The sequence below is a fragment of the Xenopus laevis genome, chromosome 9_10S (assembly GCF_017654675.1).
Source record: "Xenopus laevis strain J_2021 chromosome 9_10S, Xenopus_laevis_v10.1, whole genome shotgun sequence".
Taxonomy (NCBI): domain Eukaryota; kingdom Metazoa; phylum Chordata; class Amphibia; order Anura; family Pipidae; genus Xenopus; species Xenopus laevis.
In genome coordinates this window covers 4105544-4129558 of record NC_054388.1, presented here as the reverse complement: position 1 = coordinate 4129558, position 24015 = coordinate 4105544, and the positions used below count along the sequence as shown (strand labels likewise).

The 24015-nt window shown below is 42.5% G+C and overlaps 1 protein-coding gene across 2 annotated transcripts; it reads left to right on the top strand.

Moving 5' to 3' along the window:
• The first annotated feature begins 891 nt into the window (after positions 1-891).
• znf652.S (zinc finger protein 652 S homeolog) lies at positions 892-23707 on the top strand. 2 transcript variants are annotated; one of them, NM_001091740.1, is given in 6 exon segments: positions 892-991; positions 11230-12341; positions 17748-17895; positions 20269-20384; positions 21523-21667; positions 21954-22982. In NM_001091740.1, coding segments are annotated over 5 exon segments (1812 nt in total). In that variant the 5' UTR covers positions 892-991; positions 11230-11468; the 3' UTR covers positions 22484-22982.
• The last annotated feature ends 308 nt before the right edge of the window (positions 23708-24015 follow it).

Here is a 24015-nt window from a genome sequence, read left to right as displayed (position 1 = left end):
CTATTATTCAAATCAGTGCATGGTTGCTAGGGGAATTTGGGCCTTAGCAACCATCTACCTGCTGAAATCTTTCATCTTTCTATTCATATTCCCATCTCTTAGTCAAATGGTACATGGTTACTAGGGGAATGTGGGCCTTAGCAACCAGACACCTGCTGAAATCTTTCATCTTTCTATTCAGGCCCCTCCTATTCATATTCCAGTCTCTTAGTCAAATCAATGCATGGTTGCTAGGGGAATGTGGGCCTTAGCAACCAGACACCTGAAATCTTTCATCTTTCTGGCCTCTCCTATTCATATTCATTCATATGTATGGTTGCTGGGGGAATTAGGCCCCTAGCAACCAGATCAGAAAGGTGCTGATGAAGTCAAAAACCATATAAAGTAAAAAGCAATAGTGAATTGGCTCAGAATATCCCTCTGTACATCACACTAACAGGTCCTCGGCCTGAGTTGAGTCTGTGCCACAAGCTGTACATGCGCACTAAGCGACATCACGTGCCTGTGTGACGTTCATGATTCCACGCTCGGCGCATGCTTATTGCATTGGTCAGAAGGTCGCCTGTGGCGGATTCACAGCCATGCGCATGTGCAGAAGTTAACTCCTTTATCTTAAACGCCCTGACGTACGCAAGATTTCCACTGCCACGTTGCGCATGCGCTCTGTCCTACAATTCCAGGATGAAGCTTTCTCTTTCAGGGCGCACGCGCGCGTTTGGCGTTCTCTGCCCTCCCCTCGTCCTGCGCATGTGCAGTGCAGGGCAACACGTCCGTTGTGCATGCGCGGATCGCTAGGCAAGAGTCTGGAGTCTAGGTGATGCGCGCTCCCGATACGGACTGGGCAGCGGCCACGTAGCTGCGCGGCGCCGGGGGCGCGCACGGAAAAGGGGGGTCTGCTCGGTGTAGTGACGTGAACGGCGGAGGAGGAGGAGGCCGTGGGCAGCAAGGGAACTCCCCGGGAGCCATGGAGCGACAAATCCCGGGAGGGAGGGTAAGTGAGAGACGGAGTCGATTATTGTGCGAGGGGCGGGAAAATACAGGCTGAGGCCTAGTGAGGAAGGAGCAGAATAAAGGTGCAGCCGAGGCCTTGCTGTGAGGGCCAATGGATCACTTTAAAGCAGCAACAAGAACAACAACAGAGCAGCCGCCTCTAGTGCTCCGGCCTGGGCCTGTCTGACACCTACTCCTCTCCGGCTCTTCTTCCTACTTCTCTGTGTCCCACCAGCAGCACCAGCCTGTGAGGAAACCATTGTGTCCCACTGACATTACTACTACTAGTAGTACAGACACCAGGGACAGGCCTGACACTAACCCCTGCTCTGTAACTACATGGTCTGTAAGAACCTGCTCAGTCTGGTCAGTAACTTGGGGAGGAGGAGGCTTTGCTGCTGTTCATTCAACAATAGGGGGAATCCCAGGTCTCCTCCTGCTGTTGCTTTAACACAGGGCAAAGTCCTATTCCCATGAACTCCCTGAGACCCTCCCTGTTGTCTCCTAATCAGCACCCACACCATTACTCTCATATATATATATATATATAATACACAAAAGCCATGAATATCTTGTCAATGATATCCTTATAAACGGTGAGTTCTGATGTCATCAGTTATAAACGGTGAGTAGTGATGTCATTTCTGTCACATGACTCACTGAAATTTGTGTATTATAATAAATAAAGTACCCCAGTTGTAAAATATGAGGATATTAGAAGTTACCTCGGAGTTCCATGACTTGTATAAAAACACTCGGCCTTCGGCCTCGTACTTTTATATGGTCATGAAACTCCTCAGTAACTTATAATATCCTTATATTTTACAAGCGGGGGTACTTTATTCACTATATATTTTACAAGCGGGGGTACTTTATTCACTATATACACACACACACCTATCCTATTGTATAGCTCCTTCATCCCCAGTATTATTATTAGGGATGTACTGAGTCCAGGATTCGGTTTGGGATTCAGCCTATTTTCAGCAGGATTCAACTAAATCCTTCTGCCCGGGCCGAACCAAACCCTAATTTGCATATGGGTCACAAAACAAGGAAGTACAAAAAATTTTCCCCTTCCCACCCCTAATTTCCATATGCAAATTGGGATTCCGTTTTCGTATTCGGCCATATCTTTTGTGAAGGATTCAAGGGTTCGGCCGAATCCAAAATTGTGGATTCGGTGCATCCCAAAATTATTATCGTATAGGACCTTGATGCCCAACATAGAGTCCTGCAGCGGGTCAGGTACCCTGCAGGTTGTGGGTGTGGGTACAGACACGGTTCTGCGGGGTCAGCCCATGGGTCTTCTCAATAGTGATTTTTACTCCTTTTTTCTGATCACACCTATATCCTTTGATGTCACTTCCAAATTACAATGACAGCACTTGTTTCTTGATGGTCAGCGGGTACGGGTTGTGGATAAGGTATTTGCAGGTCGGGTAGTGGGTCCAAGCGGGTAAGAATGCAGGTCCAGTTTGCGGATACGGGTCGGGTACCTGTTCCAAAAAATGGACCAGCGCTGGACTCTACATTCGGTCTATTATCACCCATTATTTCTATTGAGATTATACATCAGTCCCTGACTAGTGACCATTGAATGCCCCTATTACATACAAACTCTCTATCTCTCTCTCTCTCATCAGTTTTATTACCCGTCTGTATGTTGATCGTGAAAATGTAATATTCGCTTCAGCATACTGAAATAAGAAATTTTCTAAATACAATCAATTAAATATTCTGTACTGTTTCTGACATAATCAAGTTTATGTTCACTATTCCTCTCTCAGCATCTGTTTCTCTTCATTCTCCCTTCATGCAGCAGTTGGGTGTCAGATATTCACTGACAGTTAGATCCAATATATCTTATAGGGGGGCTCCTTTTGCCTAGAAGATGTATTAGATCTCACTCAAATAACTGATTCCAGTACAAACAAAATAACTGCCTTCTGCACAAATCCTGCATGTAGAGAGACATGATGTCTGGTGATGTTCTCTTCATTCTCTCTTCATGCAGCAGTTGGGTGTCAGATATTCACTGACAGTTAGATCCAATATATCTTATAGGGGGGCTCCTTTTGCCTAGAAGATGTATTAGAACTCACTCAAATAACTGATTCCAGTACAAACACAATCTAACAAAATAACTGCCTTTTGCCCAAATCCTGCATGTAGAGAGACATGATGTCTGGTGAGTTTAATAGAGTGAGCTCTAATACATCTTCTAGGCAAAAGGAGCCCCCTATAAGATATATTGGATCTAACTGTCAATGAATATCTGACACCCAACTGCTGCATGAAGACAGAATGAAGAGAAACAGATGCTGAGAGAGGAATAGTGAAGATAAACTTGATTATTTCAGAAACAGTACAGAATATTTAATTGATTGTATTTAGAAAGTCTCTCATTTCAGTACAATGAACCTAATATTCCATTTTCATTTTCGCAATAGTTCCCCTTTAATTATATGTTGAATTTTAGTAGCCTTTGGCACATCTTAATAAAAGGCTGGTGTAAGCAAAACTGAACGCTTGGAGAACAGTAATGTCGTCTCAGTGTTCTTTTCAGATACAATTGCAGGGGAATAGCCGCTATTCTGTCTCTCTTCCTCTGAAGTCGGCGTGTGTGTTATGAAGAATGAAATTAAAAGGCAAAAGGAATTGTTTGTAATGAAACATTTTATCAGAACACAACTGGCAATTTATTTTGCCTAATGGGATTTATTTTCTGTAGTAGAAGCGACGGTGGCACCCAGCGTGTCAATTGTTTTTTTGCTGGTAATCTGCATATTCATATTTCTGAGTGTAAATTAGCAGTTTTAAAAAAAAAAAAGACATGGCATCAAACGGGAAATTAGCCAAACCTTGATTTCTATGGCTGGTTTAGAAGCCGGGCAATGATACCTCTGCAGGATTTGCCATATTGTTTGCTTTGGTCGTAGATCCTTCCCGTTATAGAGAGTTATTAGTAAATTTAATAACTTTTAGTATGTTCTAGAATGGCTAATTCTAAGCAACATTTCCATTGGGCTTCATTATTTACTTTATATAGTTTTTTTTAGTTATTTGCCTCCTTCTTCTGAAGGGGGTTCACTGACCCCCATCTAAATACAGATGCTCTGTAAGGGCTGGGACACACTGGGCGATTTGGGGAGATTTAGTCGCCTAGCGACTAATCGCAGCGACTTTTCTCCCCGAATGCCTCCCCTCACTCTGCGCCTGGATAAAATGAAAAGTCGCCGGCGCTAATCACACGCGGCGATTCATTTTCCGAAGTTGCCTCACGAGGAAACTTTGGGCGACTTCGGAAAACGAATCGCCGCGTGTGATTAGCGCAGGCGATTTTTCATTTTAGCCAGGCGCAGAGCGAGGGGAGGCATTCGGGGAAGATTGGTCGTGGAAAGTCGTGGCGATTAGTCGCCAGGCGACTAAATCTCCCCAAATCGCCCAGTGTGTCCCAGCCCTTAGGCTACAAATATATCGTTATTGCTACTTTGTGTTCTTCATCTTTCTATTCAGGCCTCTATTATTCATAATCCAGTCTGTTATGTCAGCCAGTGCATGGTTGCTAGGGTAGTTTGGACCATAGCAACCAGAAAGCTGCAACCGGAGAGCAGCTGAATAACTTGAAAAACCAATTGCAGATTGTCTCAAAATGTCACTCTGTACATCATACTAAAAGTTAATTTAAAGGCGAAGAACCCCTTTAAGTAGTCATATGCAAACGGTGGTACAGGTATGTAACCTGCTATCCAGAATGCTTGGGACCTGATATTTTCCAGATAACAGATCTTTCCATAATTTGGATGCCTAGCTTAGATAAATAATAAAACGTGTAATGTATTACACATGTGTGGAAGCTATTCTCCAGAATGTACAGAATGCTCTGGACCAGGGGCTTTTCCATAATTTGGATCTTCATACCTTAAAGGACCAGTAACAGCAAACATTTTCTAAAAAAAAAAAATGCGTTCGTATGCTATGAAAAAGACGCTAACACATATTAAACTTTAAAATCGCTTTATTAAGAAATAACTTAGCGAAACTCTGCTTGCGCTCCTCTTCAGAAAAGGCAATCACAATCGATCGTTCTGCGCTCCATTTTTCCTCCTTGGCTATCTCCTATAAGGAAGGCAGGGAGGAGAAATGGAGCACTGCACAATGGATTGCCGATCGCTTTCTGAAGAGAAGCGCAAGCAGAGTTTCGTAAGTTATTTCTTAATAAAGAGTTAGTGACTTAATATGTGTTGGTGTCTTTTTTTTTTTTTAGTAGCATACTAACGAATTTTTTTAAAACATTTTTTTTTGCTGTTACCGGTCCTTTAAAGCTACTAGAAAATCATGAAAACATGAAAAAAAACCAATAGGCTGGTTTTGCTTCCAATAAGGATTAATTATATCTTAGTTGGGATCAAGTACAAGCGACTGTTTTAAAAAATGTTAAAAATGAGGATTATTTGGATAAAATGGAGTCTCTGGGAGACGGCTCCCAATTTGGTGTTTTCTGGATAACTGGTTTCCGGATAACCGAATCCCATACCTGTATTGTTGTTTATGGAAATGTCACTGGCATCAGTATGGCAACTCCAATATGTATATGAAAACCCATATAAACAGAAAACTTTCCATGCACTGTACAGTTTATGTCCTTATCCTCATGTATAATTTCAGGCCCAGTTTGGGAATGATTCTTATTAAATGTTTCCCAAAGCTGTCCTGTCATGGATGAGTATTGTCTAACTTCCAGTTAGTTAGTTTAGCCCCTGACGGGCTTTCCCTATCGATATCTGGCCGAAAGTCGGGCAGGTTAGAAAATCCCGTCAAATTGCGGCCGCATCTTTTCGTTCATGCGGTCCCGTGATCCAACCGCCAGTTTGGCCTCCGTTCTGATCCAATTGTTGGGCCCTAACGATTGTGCAACAAACGCTTGTCCGTTTGTCTACCATTAACCATTCGGATTAAAATAAGTAGGAAAAATAACAAATCTGATGATGTTTTGGCCATTAATTGACAGACAGCAATCGTACAAAAGTTCGTCCGACAAATAGTAGTGACCGCCACCCGCTGATCTCGTCAGATCTGATATAAATCTTTCTCCTTTCTGATCAACTGAACGATTGCCATGGTGCCAAAAACGTTGGGACCCTCCGCACACAATCAGAAAATCTTATACGTTTTAATCTTGTACGACTTTATGTTTGCGCCTCTGACAAGCTTAAGGGTAAAACTTTACGGGTGCTTTTGATCCAATTTTGTGGGTCCGATTTTTTCAGCACAAGACCGCACAAGATTTTGTAGGATGCTACTAAATCTGACCGCCCAACAGCTACAATACAAAGTCGGATGGAGTCTTTGGTTCAGTAATCCCCAACCATGTTGCTCCCCAACCCCTTGGATGTTGTTCCCAGTGGCCTCAAAGCAGGAGCTTATTTTTGAATTCCAGGCTTGGAGGCAAGTTTTGGTTGTATAAAAACCAGGTGCACTGCCAAGCAGAGCCTCAATGTAGGTTGACTGTCCACGTAGGGGCTACCAAATGGCCAATCACAGCACTTATTTGGCACCCCAAGAATATTATTCATGCTAGTGTTGCTCCCCAACTCCTTTTACTTCTGAATGTTGCTCACGGCTTCAAAAGGTTGGGCATCCCTGCTTTAGTTCATGCATTTACATCCGACAGTCAATGTATCTGAATGAGGAAAAAAAAGTCTTTCTGACACCATCTGTTTTTATCTTGTCCGATGAAGACGCTGCATGCTGGGCTCCCATTCGTCAGTCATGTCGGATGGAAAATGTTTCATGTAGTTTTACACATCAGATTTTTCTATCAGTCCCATTTTATTTTGGCTTGTTGATCCGACACCATCGGACAAAAGCACTCATGGAGTTTAGCCCTAAAGACTTTGTCCCTGTATGAAATCATGATGTCCGTTTCTATTTGGTTACAAGTAACTCCCATCTCCTCTCCGGGCCCCATGTGGTGACATCGACTCGGCCATGTGTGTGATTCTTGGCTTTTTTCTGTCTGTTCGGCAGTTTCTTCTTGTGTTTCGATGATAATCTTTCTTCTTTAAACGTGTGCGGTTATCAGATTTTTCATACCTCATAGTTTCAGTAAAATTCGACAAAACACCCAAGAGAAAATCTCTAGAAACAATGTCATTTGTGAAGCTGGGTCCTCAACGATAAGGGTAAGAGCTCCATCTTCTCCTAGTTCACAAAGACTGGTAATTAAAGAGAGAGGGGTGGGTAAATCTTATGTGCATAAAAGCCCTCACAACACAATATGACATTGTTTGCTTTTGAAAACTCAAGGTTTTTTCTGCAGCAAGAGAAAATGCATAAAGCTGAAGATACACAGGTCGTTTTCTTTGCTGGTATTTATACACGAATGTAGAAAAATGGATGCGCTACCTGCAAATTAGTGGTGGGAAGGGGAAAACATTTTTTACTTCCTTGTTTTGTGACAAAAAGTCACGCAATTTCCCTCCCTGCCCTTAATTTGCATATGCAAATTAGATTTCGGTTCAGCAGGGCAGAAGGATTCGACTGAATACGAATCCTGTTGAAAAAGGCCTAATCCTGGCCGAATCCTGGATTCGGTGCTTCCGTAATTCCGACACTATAAACCACAACCTTAGTTGCTAACACTGGGGTCCTATGTTAGCATGTCCATACACGATAAGATCTGCCAATATAAGAGGTCGGCAAATGAGCAGATCTTTCCCCGATATGCCCACGAACAGCAGGGCAATATCATGTCAATCCGAACATTCGGTTCTTGGGCCGAACGATCAGATTACAACTAAGAGAATGGACACCAAGGGGTCGTAGGACTGCATCAACTAGCCGATGCGGTCCTCAATCGCAGGAAAAATCAAACGTGCCCAATTGAAATCAAAAGCGCCCAATCGATAGGCCGATTTTTGCTCTGATATCGATCGGGGGGACCCTTTGGAAGCCCCCCCACATGTGCAGATAAACTTCCAAATCTCTCTAAAGGATGACATCGGCAGCTTTAATCTGCCAGTGTATGGCCACCTTTAGGGCCAGCGGGATGGTACTCGCGGAGCTTCGTTTTCCGAAGTTGCCTCACGAGGAAAGTTCAGGAGACTCCGGAAAACGAAGCGCCACGAGTACCATCCCGCTGTCGATTTTTCATTATAGCCGGCGGGAAGGTAGAGGAAGGCAGTTCGGGGAGATTGTCGCCCCAAAGAAGAGGAGATTTGTCGCTGGGCCAACTAATGTCCCCTAATCTGCCTGTGTGCCCCTACCCTTAGACTCAAGCCACCGCCCTGCCTGCATGATGTTTATAAGTTCTCTGCAGGAGTTTCTTCTGTGTTTTAGGGTAAGGACACATGGGCAGATTCGGGGAGATTGTCGCCCCAAAGAAGACGCGATTTGTCGTTGGGGCGACTAATCTCCCCGAATCTGCCCCTGTGTCCTTACCCTTCTGGTTTTCTCCCTTGCTCCAAAAACATACAGGCAGGTTAACAGGCTCCTAATTAAACAGACCCTACTGTGTGTGAATGTGATAGGGCCATTATACTGTAAGCTCCAATGGGAAAGCAAGCTAAGGGTTTATTATTATTTTAAAGATAATTGTTATACATTTATTATAGGGCTTAATAATTACCTTATTACAATGTAATCTTTGAGTGCCTGAAATTGAATGCGTCATGTCCAAGAGAAGTAGAGATATGTCACTAATAAATTACTAATTTACAGATGTTGGTGAATACAAGTGGTTGTATCCCCTTGCTCATGGCAGGGCCCTGTTTATTGCCCTGTTATTAGTGATAATTCTGTGCTTTCTGTGCGGGTCAGGAGATAATTACTATGAAACGCCCTGTTTATTCCTGGTGGCAGAAGCCTGAGGATCTTGATGTGCCATTAAAAACTGAAATTTGTGCTGTCAAGGAGGGAGTGGGGCAAATGTTCTGTCAGCGAAAACAGGGGTATTTCTAGAATTCATCTAGAAAAATAAAAGAATGTAAAGGTGGCCATAAACGCACAGATAATGTCGAACAAAACTAATTTTCGTCCGATATTCAGTGCGTGTATGGTGGGAAAAGAGCCGACCAATATCGGCAGAAGACTTGGATATCGCTCGGGTCGTCCATCGGGCTGGACGGAAAATTTAGATCGGGTGCCTTTGAAGGAACCCAAACATGGGCCATTGTTAGTGCTGAATCATCAGATACAGGTAGAATTCTATTGTTTCTATATGTCTATCTGACCATTCAGCTCTACACGTGTGTATTGAAACCAACAATCTTTCTTGGAAAGATCTTTAACAACAAACACCGTTACATCTATGCCCACCTTAAATCATTTAAGCCGATAGGAAATGTTTTATTTGACTCGGAGGCCGAGCATTGCCTTTGAATAAGGCGCACAGCTGTATCTGTCCTCTTTTAAATTCTCCCTAGTGCATGGCTGCTTGAGTCTGTCGCTTCAGATTGTAATGACAAAGTCAAGCTGCTTTAACCATGGATCCTTCCATTGCATTGTAACATGCTTCACATTGCGTACTGTACTGTGCAGGCTTCTGATTGGCTGACCAGTAGTTGGGGGTTTAATAGCTTTATGATGGCAGGTAAAACATGGAACTCGTTCAGGCTTATTTATCAGCCAGTATAGGTTGGCCTGGTCACGGCTGTAACAGGGACATTGTAGGTCAGTTACCCTTTTATTTCTGAACCGGTCCAGTGTTCCGTTGTCCTTGTGTTTAGGGATCATGATCCTGCTAAAAAGATTCAGCAGAATATCCTGACAAAACAAACTTAAAGGGTGGTTCACCTTCAAGTTAACTTTTAGTATGTTATAGAATAGCCTACTCTATGCAACTTTTCAATTGGTCTTCATTATTTATTTTTTATAGTCTTTTTCTAATTATTTGCCTTCATCTTCTGACTCTTTCCAGCTTTCCAATGGGGGTCACTGAGCCCATCTAAAAACCAAATGCTCTGAAGTAATACAAATTTATTGTCATTGCTACTTTTTATTTCTCACTTTCCTATTCAGGCCACTCCTATTCATATTCCACTCTATCGATTAAATCAATTCATGGTTGCTAGGGTAACTTGGACCCTAGCAACCAAACTGCTTTAATTACAAACTGGAGAGCCGCTGAATAAAAAGCTAAATAACTCAAAAACCACAAATAATAAGAAATGAAAACCTAATGCACATTGTCTCAGAATATCCCTCTGTACATCATACTAACAGTTATCTCAAAGGGGAACAGCCCCTTTAAAGGGGTTGTTTACCTTTACACAAACTTGTAGTATGATGTAGAGAGTGACATTTTGATACAAATAGCAATTGGTTGTCCTTTTTTTAATTATTTGTGGTATTTAAGTTATTTAGCTTTTTATTTTGCAGCTCTCTAGTTGCTAGGGTCCAATTACGAGACACTAGAATATAAACAGGAGAGAGCCTGATTAGAAAGATGAGTAATTAAAAGTTGTGATAACAATAAATTAGTAGCCTTACAGTGCATTTGTTTTTTTTATATTGGGTCAGTGACCCCCATTTGAAAGCCGGAAAGAGTCGGAGGAAGATGGCGAATCATTTATAAACTGTAAAAAATAAATAATGAAGACTAATTACTTAGAATTGTCCATTCTATAACAAAAGTTAAAGTTAACTTAAAGGTGAACCACCCCTTAAGGGTAGAGACACATATGGAGATTCGGGGAGATTAGTCGCCCAGCGACAAATCGCCTCTTCTTCGGGGGACTAACCTCCCTGAACTGCCTACCCGCCGGCTAGAATCTGCCACTCGGAGTGCTTCGTTTTCCCAAGTTTACTCCAAAGCGATGTGAGTGCCATCCCACCAGCAATTTAGATTCTAGCCGGCCAAAGGGGAAATTAGTCGCCTGAAGAAGAGGCGATTTGTTGCCAGGTGACTAAATCTCCCCGAATCTCCACGTGTGTCTCTGCCCTTAATGTCTTCAGCATCACCTGTGAGTTCTAATCATTTGCACAGCCTTTTGTTTCAGGCAAATTTTGGAAATAATAATAATAACAAACAGGGACTTTATAGTGAAATAAAATGTCTTTCTTTAAAGCCGTTAGTTGCGGTTAATTATGTTTGTTGGTTTTAGGTATATTTTGTAAAGTAAATTTTAAAAATATGCAATGCCGTTTCTAGAGATGAGTGGAGGATATTGTTCCTTTGTAGATGAAAGAACTGTGGCTATCATTACTGATCATTCGCTTTTCGTTTTTTTGCAGGTAAGGTTTTGTAACGACCGCTCATTTTAGGAGGGTGGCTTGGACTCTCCAAATTCTAGAAATACTGGAATTGAAACCTGTGTTTGAAACTGCCATCCTCATCGCACATCCATCGCCTTGCAGGGGGTCTGTATTATCTGGAAATGTTGCGTCCATCCAATGTTCAACCTGACCCAATGGGGCAGACCGCTAATTCCTGCCAAAAAATGTTGGACGGTCGCCCGCCAGATGTTTCTGGCATGGTCGTTGATGACCCATGCTTGTTGAATATTCCAACCTCATTTTACCACAGTACAAACCAGGAGCTCGATTTGTCTAACAAAACTTTCAAGAGAGAAGTTGGTGGTCCGTACTCTGTCATGATGGACAATAAGATTGGAAAACCACATCTCCTTGAGACGGATCAACAAAACTTCTTCCAGGACAGCAAACCAACCAATGAAGTGCATGCTGTGAAGGGTGAGAGAGAAAATTCTGGGGAGTCAGAGGAGGAGGATGATGAGGATGATGATGACGACGACGATGATGATGATGATGATGACGAAGAAGGAGAAGATGAGGATGAGGTTAATTACAAAAGAGAACAGATTATTGTGGAGGTAAACCTCAACAACCAAACCTTGAATGTCTCCAAAGGGGACAAAGGTGTACCCAAGGATCCTTCACAAATCAAGACAAGCAGTGATGATGAAGGGAGAGATTCCGGAGAGGATGATCAGGACAGTCACGAGGATGAAGAAAACAATCCTCTGCCATTGGATGGTCAGACCAATATGCAGCATGGCAACCAGGACCAAAAAACAGAGAACTCCGACATGGTGGGTGGTGATGGAACCATACCTGCCAATTCCACAAAGGAACAGGGTAAGGGCGGGGAGGCTCCAAAGAGAAAGAAAAAGCCTAAATCACCCTCTGACAAAGCAAAATCAGAGGAAAAAGAGACCCTGACCTGTGACAAATGTCCCCGGGTCTTTAACACTCGTTGGTATCTTGAGAAGCACATGAACGTCACGCATCGGCGCATGCAGATCTGTGACAAATGTGGCAAGAAGTTTGTCCTGGAGAGTGAGTTGTCTCTTCATCTACAGACAGACTGTGAGAAAAACATACAGGTGTGTGCAAATTCTTAGATCTTAAACGAGTTCTTTATTGTTTAATTAACACAAGACTTGAGTCCTTATGGAAGGCAAAACAATCCTACTGGTGCTGCTTCATTATTGAAATCTTCCATACCCCTATTAGACTCAGCTTATAATGTACTGTACCTTTTAAAAGGTTAGATCACCTTTATGTTAATTTTAATATGGCTTATTCTAAGCAAAGTTCTAAATAGTCTTCACTTTATATTTTTTATGGAATTTGTCTTCTGCCTCTTTCCAGTTTACAAATGGGGGTCATATCTTGTATCCATTGCTCCTATTCAGTCTGTCATTCAAACCACTACCTGGTTCCTTGGGTAAATTGGGCACTAACAGCAGCCAAGATGGCAGCTAAGATGCCAAACTGAAGATCTGCTAAATAAAAAGCACACTTGTTCAAAAAAAAATAACATACGTTGCCTCAGAATCACTCTCTCTAAATCATTTATTTAGAAGCGAGCAATTAGTATAACTACTAGAAACGTAATTTTCTTGATAGGTTCCTTGATAGCTTTTTCAAGGCTAATAAATGACCCTGTCCTCCTGCGGTAGAGAACAATCTATTGCCTGAATTGGCCTGTACATATTTAAATGCCAAATGCTTAGGCTTCTATTTTTAATATTTAAACACATCTGACATAAGCCGGCTGGTAAGTCCTTATAAACACAATCGTGAACTGAAAGAAAAGTATATAAGTATATTAAGATAAAAAGATGCAAAACAAGAACCATAAATCAGTCATGAAGATGCCGAGCTTAAATAAATAAATAAATATAAAACGTAATGTATCACACATGTATGGAACGTTTGGGACCAGGAACTTTTCCATAATTTGGATCTTCAGATGCACCGAATCCAGGATTCGGTTAGGGATTCAGCCTTTCTGAGCAGGATTCGGGCGAATCCTTGTGCCTGGCCGAACCGAATCCTAATTTGCATATGTAAATTAGGGGCGGCTAGGGAAATCACATGACTTTTCGTCACAAAAGAAGAATTAGTTCCTGTCCCTAATTTGCATATACAAATTAGGGTTCGGTATTCGCTCGAATCTTTCACGAAGGATTCGTCCGAATCCCAAATAGTGGATTCGGCACCTCCCTACCTTAAATGTACTATAAAATAAACCCAATAGGCTGGTTTTGCCTCCAATAAGGATTAATTATATCTCAGTTGGGATCAAGTACAAGCGACTGTTTTATTATTACACAGAAAAAGGAAATTGATTTTAAAAATCGGAATAATGTCATTAGAATGGAGTCTACGGAAAACTGACTTCCCGTTTCTGGCTAACAAGTTTCCTTAGCTGAATTATACACTAGGCAAAAATAAGCTTTCGGTGAAATAGACATAAAGTCCCATCATTTTCTTCCATTGTATATTTTGGTGGCAAATCCAATGAAGTGGTGGTGTATTAATCAAGCTGACAGTTTACTGGGGGATACCTACATGCCTTTTATTTATCTTTTTTCCTTTCTGAGGCAGCAGAAATGTTATGTAGGAGATGTGATGCGTGCACAGCAAACTCTACCCTTGATTACCTGAGTAAGGGCTGGTGCCTAATTGGAAGTGCCATACGTATATACTTATACTCAATTGGTAGGAGAATGATGTAGGTTTGAAAGAAGAGAAAACTGGTGCCTGTAACAGTAAACCATCTACTCAGGAAACCCTCTTTATTAGAATAACGGCCCACAGTTAGTTTGTATTAAGTGACCAATTGTTTGCCGCCTGGGAATTGGCATACACCCATGGGTACACTCGGGGTCAGGCAATTATTGATTTAAAGCATTTTCAAGCAATAATTGCCTCCCCCCACCAAGTGCATCCACCTACTGAGCTGGCAACTAAATACACTGAATTGCCCTTTAGTTGGATCACTACATGGGGCCAGGCCCGTACACATACGCAGTACTTCCTGTTAACCCTCTACTGCTGAGATAGGGTTGTTTATCCCTTTCTTCCAAAGCACTTTCTATGGTAATAAATCTACCTGCTTTAAAGGTATCCATATATACAGAGATCCACTCATCTGGCGAGGTCCCCAAATGAGCAGATCTCTTCTCGATATGTGCACCTTAAGGTGGGCGATATCAACGATTTAATCAAGGAGAATTAGGGATGCACAGAATCCAGGATTCAGCCTTTTTCAGCAGGATTCGGATTCGGCTGAATCCTTCTGCCCGGCGTAACCGAATCCTAATTTGCATATGCAAATTAGGGGCGGGAGGGAAATCGCATGCCTTTTTGTCACAAAACAATGAAGTAAAAAATGTTTTCCCCTTCCCACCCCTAATTTGCTTATGTGGATTCGGTATTTGGCGAATCCTTTGCAGAGGATTCGTGGGGTTCGGCCGAATCCAAAATAGTGAATTCGGTGCATCCCTAAGGAGAATACCATGAACCGATTTAATGCCGAGTTCTAAGCAACTTTTTCATTGGTTTTCATTATTTCTTTTTAATAGTTGTATAGTTCTTTGTCTTTTTCTTCCGACTCTTTCCAGCTTTCAAATGGGCGTCACTGACCCCATCTAAAAAGCATGTGCTCTGTAAGACTACACATTTATTGTTATTGCTAATTCTTATCGCCCATCTTTCTGGTAAGGTCCTCTCCTGTTCATATTCCAGTCTCTTATTCAAATCAATGCATGGTTGCTAGGGTAATTTTGACCCTAGCTACCAGATTGTTTATAATGCAATTGAAAGAGCTGCTAAATAACTCAAAAACCTCAAATCATAATAAACGAGAACCATTCGCAAATTGTCTCAGAATATCGCTCTCTGCATCATACTAAGGGTCAGGGAGATTAGTCGCCTGCAAAGTTTCGGGCGACTTCAGAAAATGAATTGCGCTGAGTGACATCTTGCTGGCGATTTACATTTTAGCCAGCGGGAAGGCAGTTTGGGGAGATTAGTTGCCCCGAAGAAGAGGAGATTAGTAGCCGGGCGACTAATCTGCCTGTGTACCCTACCCTAAAAGTTAACTCAAAGTTGAACAACCCCTTTAAGAGAATTTAGGAAGTTGGGACCAGATGTTTTGCTCTAGATGGCTGATTTAAATGGAACTTTGCCCAATGGACATATCATATCTGTTTGCTTCAAAAGGAATAATACCAAGGGGCCCATTCCTCTATTAAGGAATAGAGGAAAAATAGTTCGAATTTCGAATGGTCGAATAAGGCTACTTCGACCTTCGCCTACGACCTTCGACTTAGAATTTTTTAAAGAGACAGTACTTCGACTGTCGAATAGTCGAAGATTTTTAGTTCGAATCGTTCGACTATTCGACCATATTCGAAGTACAGTCTCTTTAAAAAAATTCTTCGACCCCCTAGTTCGGCACCTAAAACCTACCGAGGCCATTGTTAGCCTATGGGGAAGGTCCCCATAGGTTTCCTAACAATTTCCTGATCAAAGGATTAAAATCCTTCGAATCGATCGAACGATTATTTGTTCGATCGTAGGAATATCGCTAAATCCTTCGAAGTCGAAGGATTTAACTTCGGTCGAATATCGAGGGTTAATTAACCCTCGATATTCGACCCTTGGTAAATGTGCCCCCAAGTGTATAAAAATGTATCTGTAACTCTAACCAAGCACTGTCCCATAAGACTGTAGGGCCCACCTTCCATAAAAGGTAAGCTGTAGGAAAATGCAGTGGTTGCTTAAATGGTGATAAACAGTGGGCAAATTACTCTCGACTCGTCTCAAGCAAGAAACACCATCAATAAATAGAACCATTTGTGCAGCAAATAAGAGGCTGAAAAATGGGATCTGCAAGCACATTGGCGCTATTCATTCGATACTCGCGTCCAAATATACCCAATTAATTCCAGTTTTGTATGTTGTGCACATGTAGTTCCTAACATTTGTGCCAATTGTGTGGAAGTTTTAAATGAGAACTAAACCCTAAAAATTAATGTGGCTAAAAATGTCCTATTTTATATAGTGAACTTATTGCACGAGGCTAAAGTTTGAGCTTGTCAATAGCAGCAATGATCCAGGACTTCAAACTTGTCACAGGGGGTCACCATCTTGGAAAGTGTCTGTGACACTCACATGCTCAGTGGGCTCTGATTGGCTGTTGAGAAGCTAAGCTTAGGGCTCGTCACTAATTATCCAGCAGAAAATGAGCTTCCCTGGCTGTAATATAAGCTGATGCTACAGGTTTGCTGATTATTCAATTCTGATGCTAATTGCACTGGTTTCTGTGCTGCCATGTAGTAATTATGTGTATTAATTACTAATCAGCCTTATATTGTGACATTTCTATTCTATGTGTACTGTATATTGTGAGTGGCTCCCTAAGCTCAGTAAGTGACAGCAGCACAGAGCATGTGAATCAGTGAATCAGCAGAAAAGAAGATGGGGAGCTACTGGGGCATCTTTGGAGACACAGATCTTTACTGCTAAAGGGCTGTGGTTGCCTTGGGCTGGTACAGAAGCACAAAACATCATGTACAACATTTCTACCTGCTTCTTTAGTTTAACTTTCCTTGTCCTTTAACCACATGAATGTCTGGTTGTGATAGATTAAAGGTATCTTAAAAAGATGAATTCTCGTTGTGCCATCTGGGTGTGTATATTGTGAAAGTTAATATAAATATGGTTACATTTGTGACACGGAGGAACCTAAACTGGTCCAAAGCTAGAAAAGCTATAGGTCCGTTTTGAGATATTTGAGAAGTGTTTGGTTAATGGGGCCGGTAACATTATGTGGTTACTTTCTCTGCCTTACAATAGAAGCCCTGTTTAACTACATACCCCACATGCATTCATTTTTAATCCAACCAGTTAATCTTCTATACGGTTTAAAGCCAAAATATCACATAGAGGCCCATTTATCAAAGGTCGAATTTCTAATTCATGTGTGTTTTTTTTTAACTCTAATAAATTCGGATATACAGTACTTGAAATTCGATTGGGAGGTTATTTACGAAAAAAATCAAATATTTAAAACTCGAACGAATATTAACCACCCCAAACTCGTTTCGATTCGAATTCGACTAACCTCGAATCAAGGTTTTCCTCAGAAAAAAACTCGAATGTCAGTAAGGCTATAAACATCTTCATATGGGTCACTGGACCTCTCCCATTGACTTATACGTGAACTCGGCAGGTTTTAGGTGACGAATAGTCAAATTCGGATTATTCACAGGGTATAGGTTTGATAAATATCGAAATTCAGATTTGAATTAAAATTCGAATCAAGCTTGGAACATTCACAATGTGAGAGTTTTGACACCAAGAAAATTCAAATTCGACCCTTGATAAATCTGCCCCATAATATTGGGTGAAAGGCCCAAACAATACTGTAGGGCTTAATGCCGGTGACTTGAATTGTTTTGTATTTCTAATATTTCTCTGACGTATAATTACAGTGTATCACATGTAACAAGACCTTTAAGAAGCTCTGGTCTCTTCACGAGCACATTAAAATAGTCCACGGCTACGCGGAAAAGAAGTTCTCCTGTGAAATCTGCGAGAAGAAATTCTACACAATGGCCCATGTCCGTAAGCACCTGGTCGGTAAGTTCCCGTTGCTTTCTCCCACGTTGCAGTGATGGCGCACATCAGTCGCGTCTTGTAAGAGTTTCAGACTCGTGGTCCAAGATTTGGTTGGGCGCTTAGCCCGAAAAGTGACGGACACAATAAAGCCTAACTGTAGAACTCATGCTGCTTTAGTTCCTGGAATACACCGTAACCGCAAATAATTGTTCATCCTGTTTTCATCATTAAAAAAATGTTCAATTGTAATGCTGTGATGGACTCTCCGCTACAACCATCGTTTTTTAAAGGGGACCCGCCACCCAAAGAAAATATTACAAATCCTATTTTATCACATTAGTCAAGCAAAATGAACTTTAATTACTCTATATAAATTATTTGAATCTTGTTTCCTTCAGTCTGGGAAGTCATAATTATAACAAGCAGGCAGGAGCCATTTTGTTTACACTGTTATTAAGACAAGCCTTGTATCATCTCAGAAGGTGGCCATACACGGGCCGATAAAAGCTGCCGACAGACCGAGTCGGCAGCTTATTGGCCCGTGTATGGGGCCCCCCGACGGGCTTCCCCGATCGAGATCTGGCCGAAAGTGATTGCGGCCACATCTGTTCGTTGATGCGGTCCCGCGATCCGGCTGCCCGTAAAGATCGGATCAGCCCGATATCGCCCACCTCAAGGTGGGCATATGAGGGAGAGATCGGATCTCTCTGTGTATGGCCACCTTAAGGCTTGATTTTTGATTGGCAGTTGAGATTTTTAAATGTGTTTACAACAGCTACGAATGCTTTGATAAAAAATAGAATTTGGATTTTATGTTTAATTTGAAGGACTTTTATTATACAGATTTTTATGTCTGGGAGACAGGTCCACTTTAAAGAAGAATTCAACCCATACCCTGGGTAGACCCCCTCCCTCCTCCCCCCCCAGCCTACCTGCCCCCCCCCCCCCGAGCAAATGCCCTTTTTTTTTTTTACTCACCCCTCCGTGCAGATTCTAGCCTCGGAGTTCACGGCAGCCATCTTCTTATTCTCTGGTAATCTTTGTGCATTGACGGCATTTTCGGCGCATGCGTAGTTGGAGTAAAATTCCGGTCCTGCACATTTCTGAAAAAGTCTTGGAAATTTTCGTGACTTTCGGTGCGGTGGTTTGGGACCAGAAATTTACTCCAACTGCGCATGCGCCGAAAGTTCCAAAAAAGACTGAAGAAAGAAGATGGCTGCCGTGAATTCCCGTGGCCAGAATCTGCACGGAGGGATGAGTAAAAAATTAGGGGCATTTTCTCGGGAGGGGGCAGGTATGCTGAGGAGGGAGGGGGTATACTCGGGTACGGGTTGAGTTCTCCTTTAAGGCAGTTACAGGTGTAGTACAGTTTCTCCCCATAGCCCTGGACTGTTTCTCATTATACTCTGACCCTGCATTAAAGTTAGAACTGTAATATATAATCAGAATGATTAGCGAATGTCAAGTAAACGTCATTCATTTTCCTTCTCATTTGCCGTTAGGATGGACTTTGCACAATACACACTAGGTGGCACCATTGCTACAAGTGATCCTGACCGGTGTAAAACTATTTCCATTCTAACCTCAACTATTCTATAATTGCAATAGTCCCAATGATATATTTTGTCATCAGATAAAGTTGGATTGGGCTTCATGCGGAGTCTATGTATTGAATGCCCTCACTCACCCCCATGGACGCTTGTAGAAATACATTTTTTTTGATGTTTTTGATTTATTTAGCTTTTTATCCAGCAGCTCTCCAGTTTGCAATTTCAGCAGTCTGGTTGCTAGGGTCCAAATTACCCTAGCAACCATAGATTGATTTGAATAAGAGACTAGAATATGAATAGTAGAGACCTAGAAAGATGAGTAATAACAATAAATGTGTAGCCTTAGAGTATTTTTCGATTGGTGTCAGTGACCCCCATTTGTAAACAGGAGAGAGTCAGAAGAAGAACGCAGTTTATTAAACTGTAGGAAATAAATAATGAATATGAATTGGCCATTCTATAACATACTAAAAGTTAACTTAAAGGTCAACCACCCCTTTAATGTTTGTGTTTTGGGGGCTTCCAGTCGGGCAGCTCAGTAATTACAGGTGCGGGATCTGAACTGTTACAATTTGCTACAGGAGTTGTTGGGGGGGGTTTGGAATATCGGCCACTATTGTATTCTAACAGCTGCCATTAATGATATATGCCCAGTATATTGTGTGTCAGCTCCCTGTTAAATGGCTGTGGTTGCCTTGGCCTGGTACAGAACCCCAAAACATAATGTGCTTTAGTTCTCCTTTTAAGGCTGGTTTGAGCAAGTTAAATGAAAATGTATTAAAAATGATCCCTCGTGTGCGTACTAAACATGGATCCAACAATGAATGTTCTTTCCTTTATGCAGCCCACACAAAAGACATGCCATTCACGTGTGAGACTTGTGGCAAATCGTTTAAGAGAAGCATGTCCCTGAAAGTCCATTCCCTGCAGCATTCGGGAGAAAAGCCTTTCAGATGTGAGGTAAGAAGTGACTGTTACGTTGCTTCCCCGCTTCACTTGTTCTTAAGAGGCCTATGTATAAAGCCTCAACCCCCGGCCTTCCCAACAATCCCTTTGCTTTGTTCTGCTTTACTGTAAAGCAGCTTTGTTTGTGAACCCACTGCTCCTTCATTCAGTAGGCCTCTTTGGTCCACCCACTGCTATGTTCCAGAGAATTACAGCCTATTGTGGGATTCCCGCTGCCTCCTATAACACAGAACTGTGGTACACTTAGGGCTCCCTGTTCCCTTTTTTCTTACTCATTTGACTCACTGTTATCTTTCACAACACATTCAAACCCTTTCGCTGGTGCAGTCCAATGTCCCCAGTTTCGGCTCAGCGTCCCCAGTTTCGGCTCAGCGTCCCCAGTTTCGGCTCAGCGTCCCCAGTTTCGGCTCAGCGTCCCCAGTTTCGGCTCAGCGTCCCCCGGTTTCGGCTCAGCGTCCCCCGGTTTCGGCCCTGCGTCCCCCGGTTTCGGCCCTGCGTCCCCCGGTTTCGGCCCTGCGTCCCCCGGTTTCGGCCCTGCGTCCCCCGGTTTCATCCCAGCGTCCCCGGTTTTAGCCCAGCGTCCCCGGTTTTAGCCCAGCGTCCCCGGTTTTAGCCCAGCGTCCCCGGTTTTAGCCCAGCGTCCCCGGTTTTCGCCCAGCGTCCCCAATTTCAGCCCAGCGTCCCCGGTTTCCGCCCAGCGTCTCTCCTCTGCTTGCTGCTGCCCTTTTGCTGTCATTTTTTTAGCTCAAATTCAGCAGGGTTTTTCAAACTTTATCTCCCCACCATCATTATTTCTATTGACTTTTTTCTAGTACAGTATTGTAAGTGTGTATGTGTAAAGTATTGATACATTGCAGATCTATGCGTTGTTGTGCCACAACTGAAATTATAGTCATTCTGTTTAGTTAAACTAAAGAAAGCGAATATCTAATTACTATGAGCATTACTGTGGCCCAGTCCCTGCTGCATTGCAGACCTTGAAGTCTTTGGTCAGGCCAGGGTATAATCTGTTTGTGTGTTCTCTCCCCATGCTTGTGTGGGTTTTGTCTGGGCAAAGTTTTCTCCATCTATATCTTTGTAATAGTAGGGCTCTTGCAAAACGTTTCAATCATCCTTTTTCTTGTGACCTCAGAACTGTGATGAACGGTTCCAGTACAAGTACCAGCTGCGGTCTCACATGAGTATCCACATCGGACATAAGCAGTTCATGTGCCAGTGGTGCGGCAAGGACTTTAACATGAAGCAGTACTTTGATGAGCACATGAAAACACACACTGGTAAGGCCAATTGCTAACATTGCTTTCTCTGGTGTATTCTGTTTAGCAAGTGAAAATGGCAACCTATTAAATAAAGCAGCTTCATTCCTTTTTCCCCATTATTTGAGCTTCATTGGTGCTACATAAGAATATCCTTTTACTGTAAATTACTGAATCTGTTGTCATTTGTTCGTGTATTCAGTGTCATTTTAAAATGTGCATATATCTGCCAGAAAGTGATGCCTTCAGTTTAAAAATCAGAGTGAAAGGACTCTCTCTTCACTAGATTCTGTGTTTCTTCTTTTAGGAGAGAAACCCTTTATCTGTGAAATCTGTGGGAAGAGCTTCACCAGCCGCCCCAACATGAAGCGCCACCGCCGGACCCACACGGGCGAGAAGCCGTACCCTTGCGACGTTTGTGGCATGCGCTTCCGTTTCTCCAACATGTTGAAGGCGCACAAAGAAAAGTGCTTCCGAGTCACCAGCCCAGTCGGTGTCCCTCCAGCCTTGCAGATTACACTCAACAACCCCACACTTTCCAACCCATCACAGGGTATCCCAAATCTTCCAAATGCCCATATACCACCCCCCAGCCCCACACCACCTCTGAACCTAAACGCTCTAAATCCCCTTCCTCCGCGTCCAATCCCACACCCATTCTCCCATCTGCATTTACACCCACACTCCCACACACATCACCTTGCAGTACCCCCTGTTCCTCACCTACCACCACCCCCAGCCCTCTTCAAGAGTGAAGCATTGAATCACCGGGGACAGAATGACGACAGTTTCCTACGACATCTGGCAGAGAAGACTAGTGCAGGCCAACACCATTAACACCAGTGCCAGATGTAGAAGTGTCACCCTTATGTGTGGGATTGCCCCACTCAGGATTATGTTGAGGAACACTTTCCTCTGATGAGGCTACAACAATACAACAAACCCTTGTCATTTGCAGAAAGTGGTAAACATCTAAAAGGGTGATTGCAAACCTTCATTTGAAAGCCAACATAGCCCAGAGCAATGCTGCACCAGTGGGGTGGCATAAACAAGAGTACAACATAAGCATTATTTTAACCTATAACAGGTCACCCCAATGTGGCACAGAGTCCGGTCCTGCTGGTGGTGTGGCTAAGTGTGGAGGAGACTAACCAGACCCTTCCGGGGTTATTAACATGGTTGAAAACGAGTTAAGAATTTACTTCACAGCGTTGGGGTATCTGTTCCCAGCTAGCTCGCTATAGAATGACTTTTTGGAAGGAGAAGACGACATGTTGGGGTCCATCCCGCTGTATACTAATCTCTCTGTTAAAGCATTAAAATACATTTTTTTTTTTGGATCTTCTCCCTTCATATTTACAGTCCCACGGAGTGTAAAAAAAAAATAGTGGTGTCAAGCCTCTGATGGAAGGGCGGCTCCTGTAATCTTATTTTACTACCGAAATTATTTTAGAGGATTTTTTTGTATAGACAGAATCTAGTCTGATGTATTTCAACAAAAGCTGTGTCATTTTTTCCTCTTCCTGTGTAGCTTTACCCTTTTGTCAAACTCAGCTGTTTTGTTTTTGTTTGGTTTTTTTTTATATTATTTGAAATAATCATCCACGTGGATGTTCAGAGATTCCCATTTTTTCTGGCATTCAATGACATATGTTGCTCTTTTGATTTGTAAACATGGTATGCATTTAGGGACCCCCTCCTCCCCCCAAAAAAAACTTTAAAAGTGCATTCCCCGTATGTAGTAGTGTAATCATCATGTTCATTTCCCCCCCCCCCACATTGCAATACCAATCACCCCACTTTTATACTGTAGCCTTAAATCTGCGATCAGTGTCTTATGATCACATGGGATTGCACCTTTAAAGCTTGTCCCGTTTTAGTCACTCAAGGCAACCATTGTTTAAATAAAGTCCTTCCTTTTCCACTTTTCTCAGTGACAAGTGTGTGGCACAAAAGGGTCGGCGCCAAGAGAGTAAAGGAAAAGCAATGTTTCCAAACAAGGTGTTCTTTTGTGACCAGTAGCGTCTCTCTAATCCGAGCCATATTAAAAAAGAAAAAGCCTCCGGTGTATGTAGCAATGGATTATTGAAATGTTATTCTGTTGTGTTGGATAAGCTGCTGTTGTCATTGAGTGTTCACTGCAGTCAGGCTTCTTGCTGGCTCACGTGTCGGGTAGTCGCTGACCCCGGTCTGTACCACTACGTACAGCTTAAGGGTAGAAGCATGTGCTCAGAGTTAATGGGATTTGATAAGCCTATTTTTAAGGTTTCAAGAGGTAACCTATGATCATTTGTGGGGCTTTAGAGTCTCGGGCTTTCTAACAGTCTATTTGGATTCTTAGTTTTAATAAAATCTTCTCAGGCCAATGG

Coding starts and splice junctions, on each gene's coding strand:
- znf652.S (XM_041577737.1), top strand. CDS start 11,373: ATGTTGCGTCCATCCAATGTTCAACCTGACCCAATGGGGCAGACCGCT. Junction 12,342..17,747: donor ACTGTGAGAAAAACATACAG/GTGTGTGCAAAT, acceptor GTATAATTACAG/TGTATCACATGTAACAAGAC. Junction 20,385..21,522: donor AAAAGCCTTTCAGATGTGAG/GTAAGAAGTGAC, acceptor TTGTGACCTCAG/AACTGTGATGAACGGTTCCA.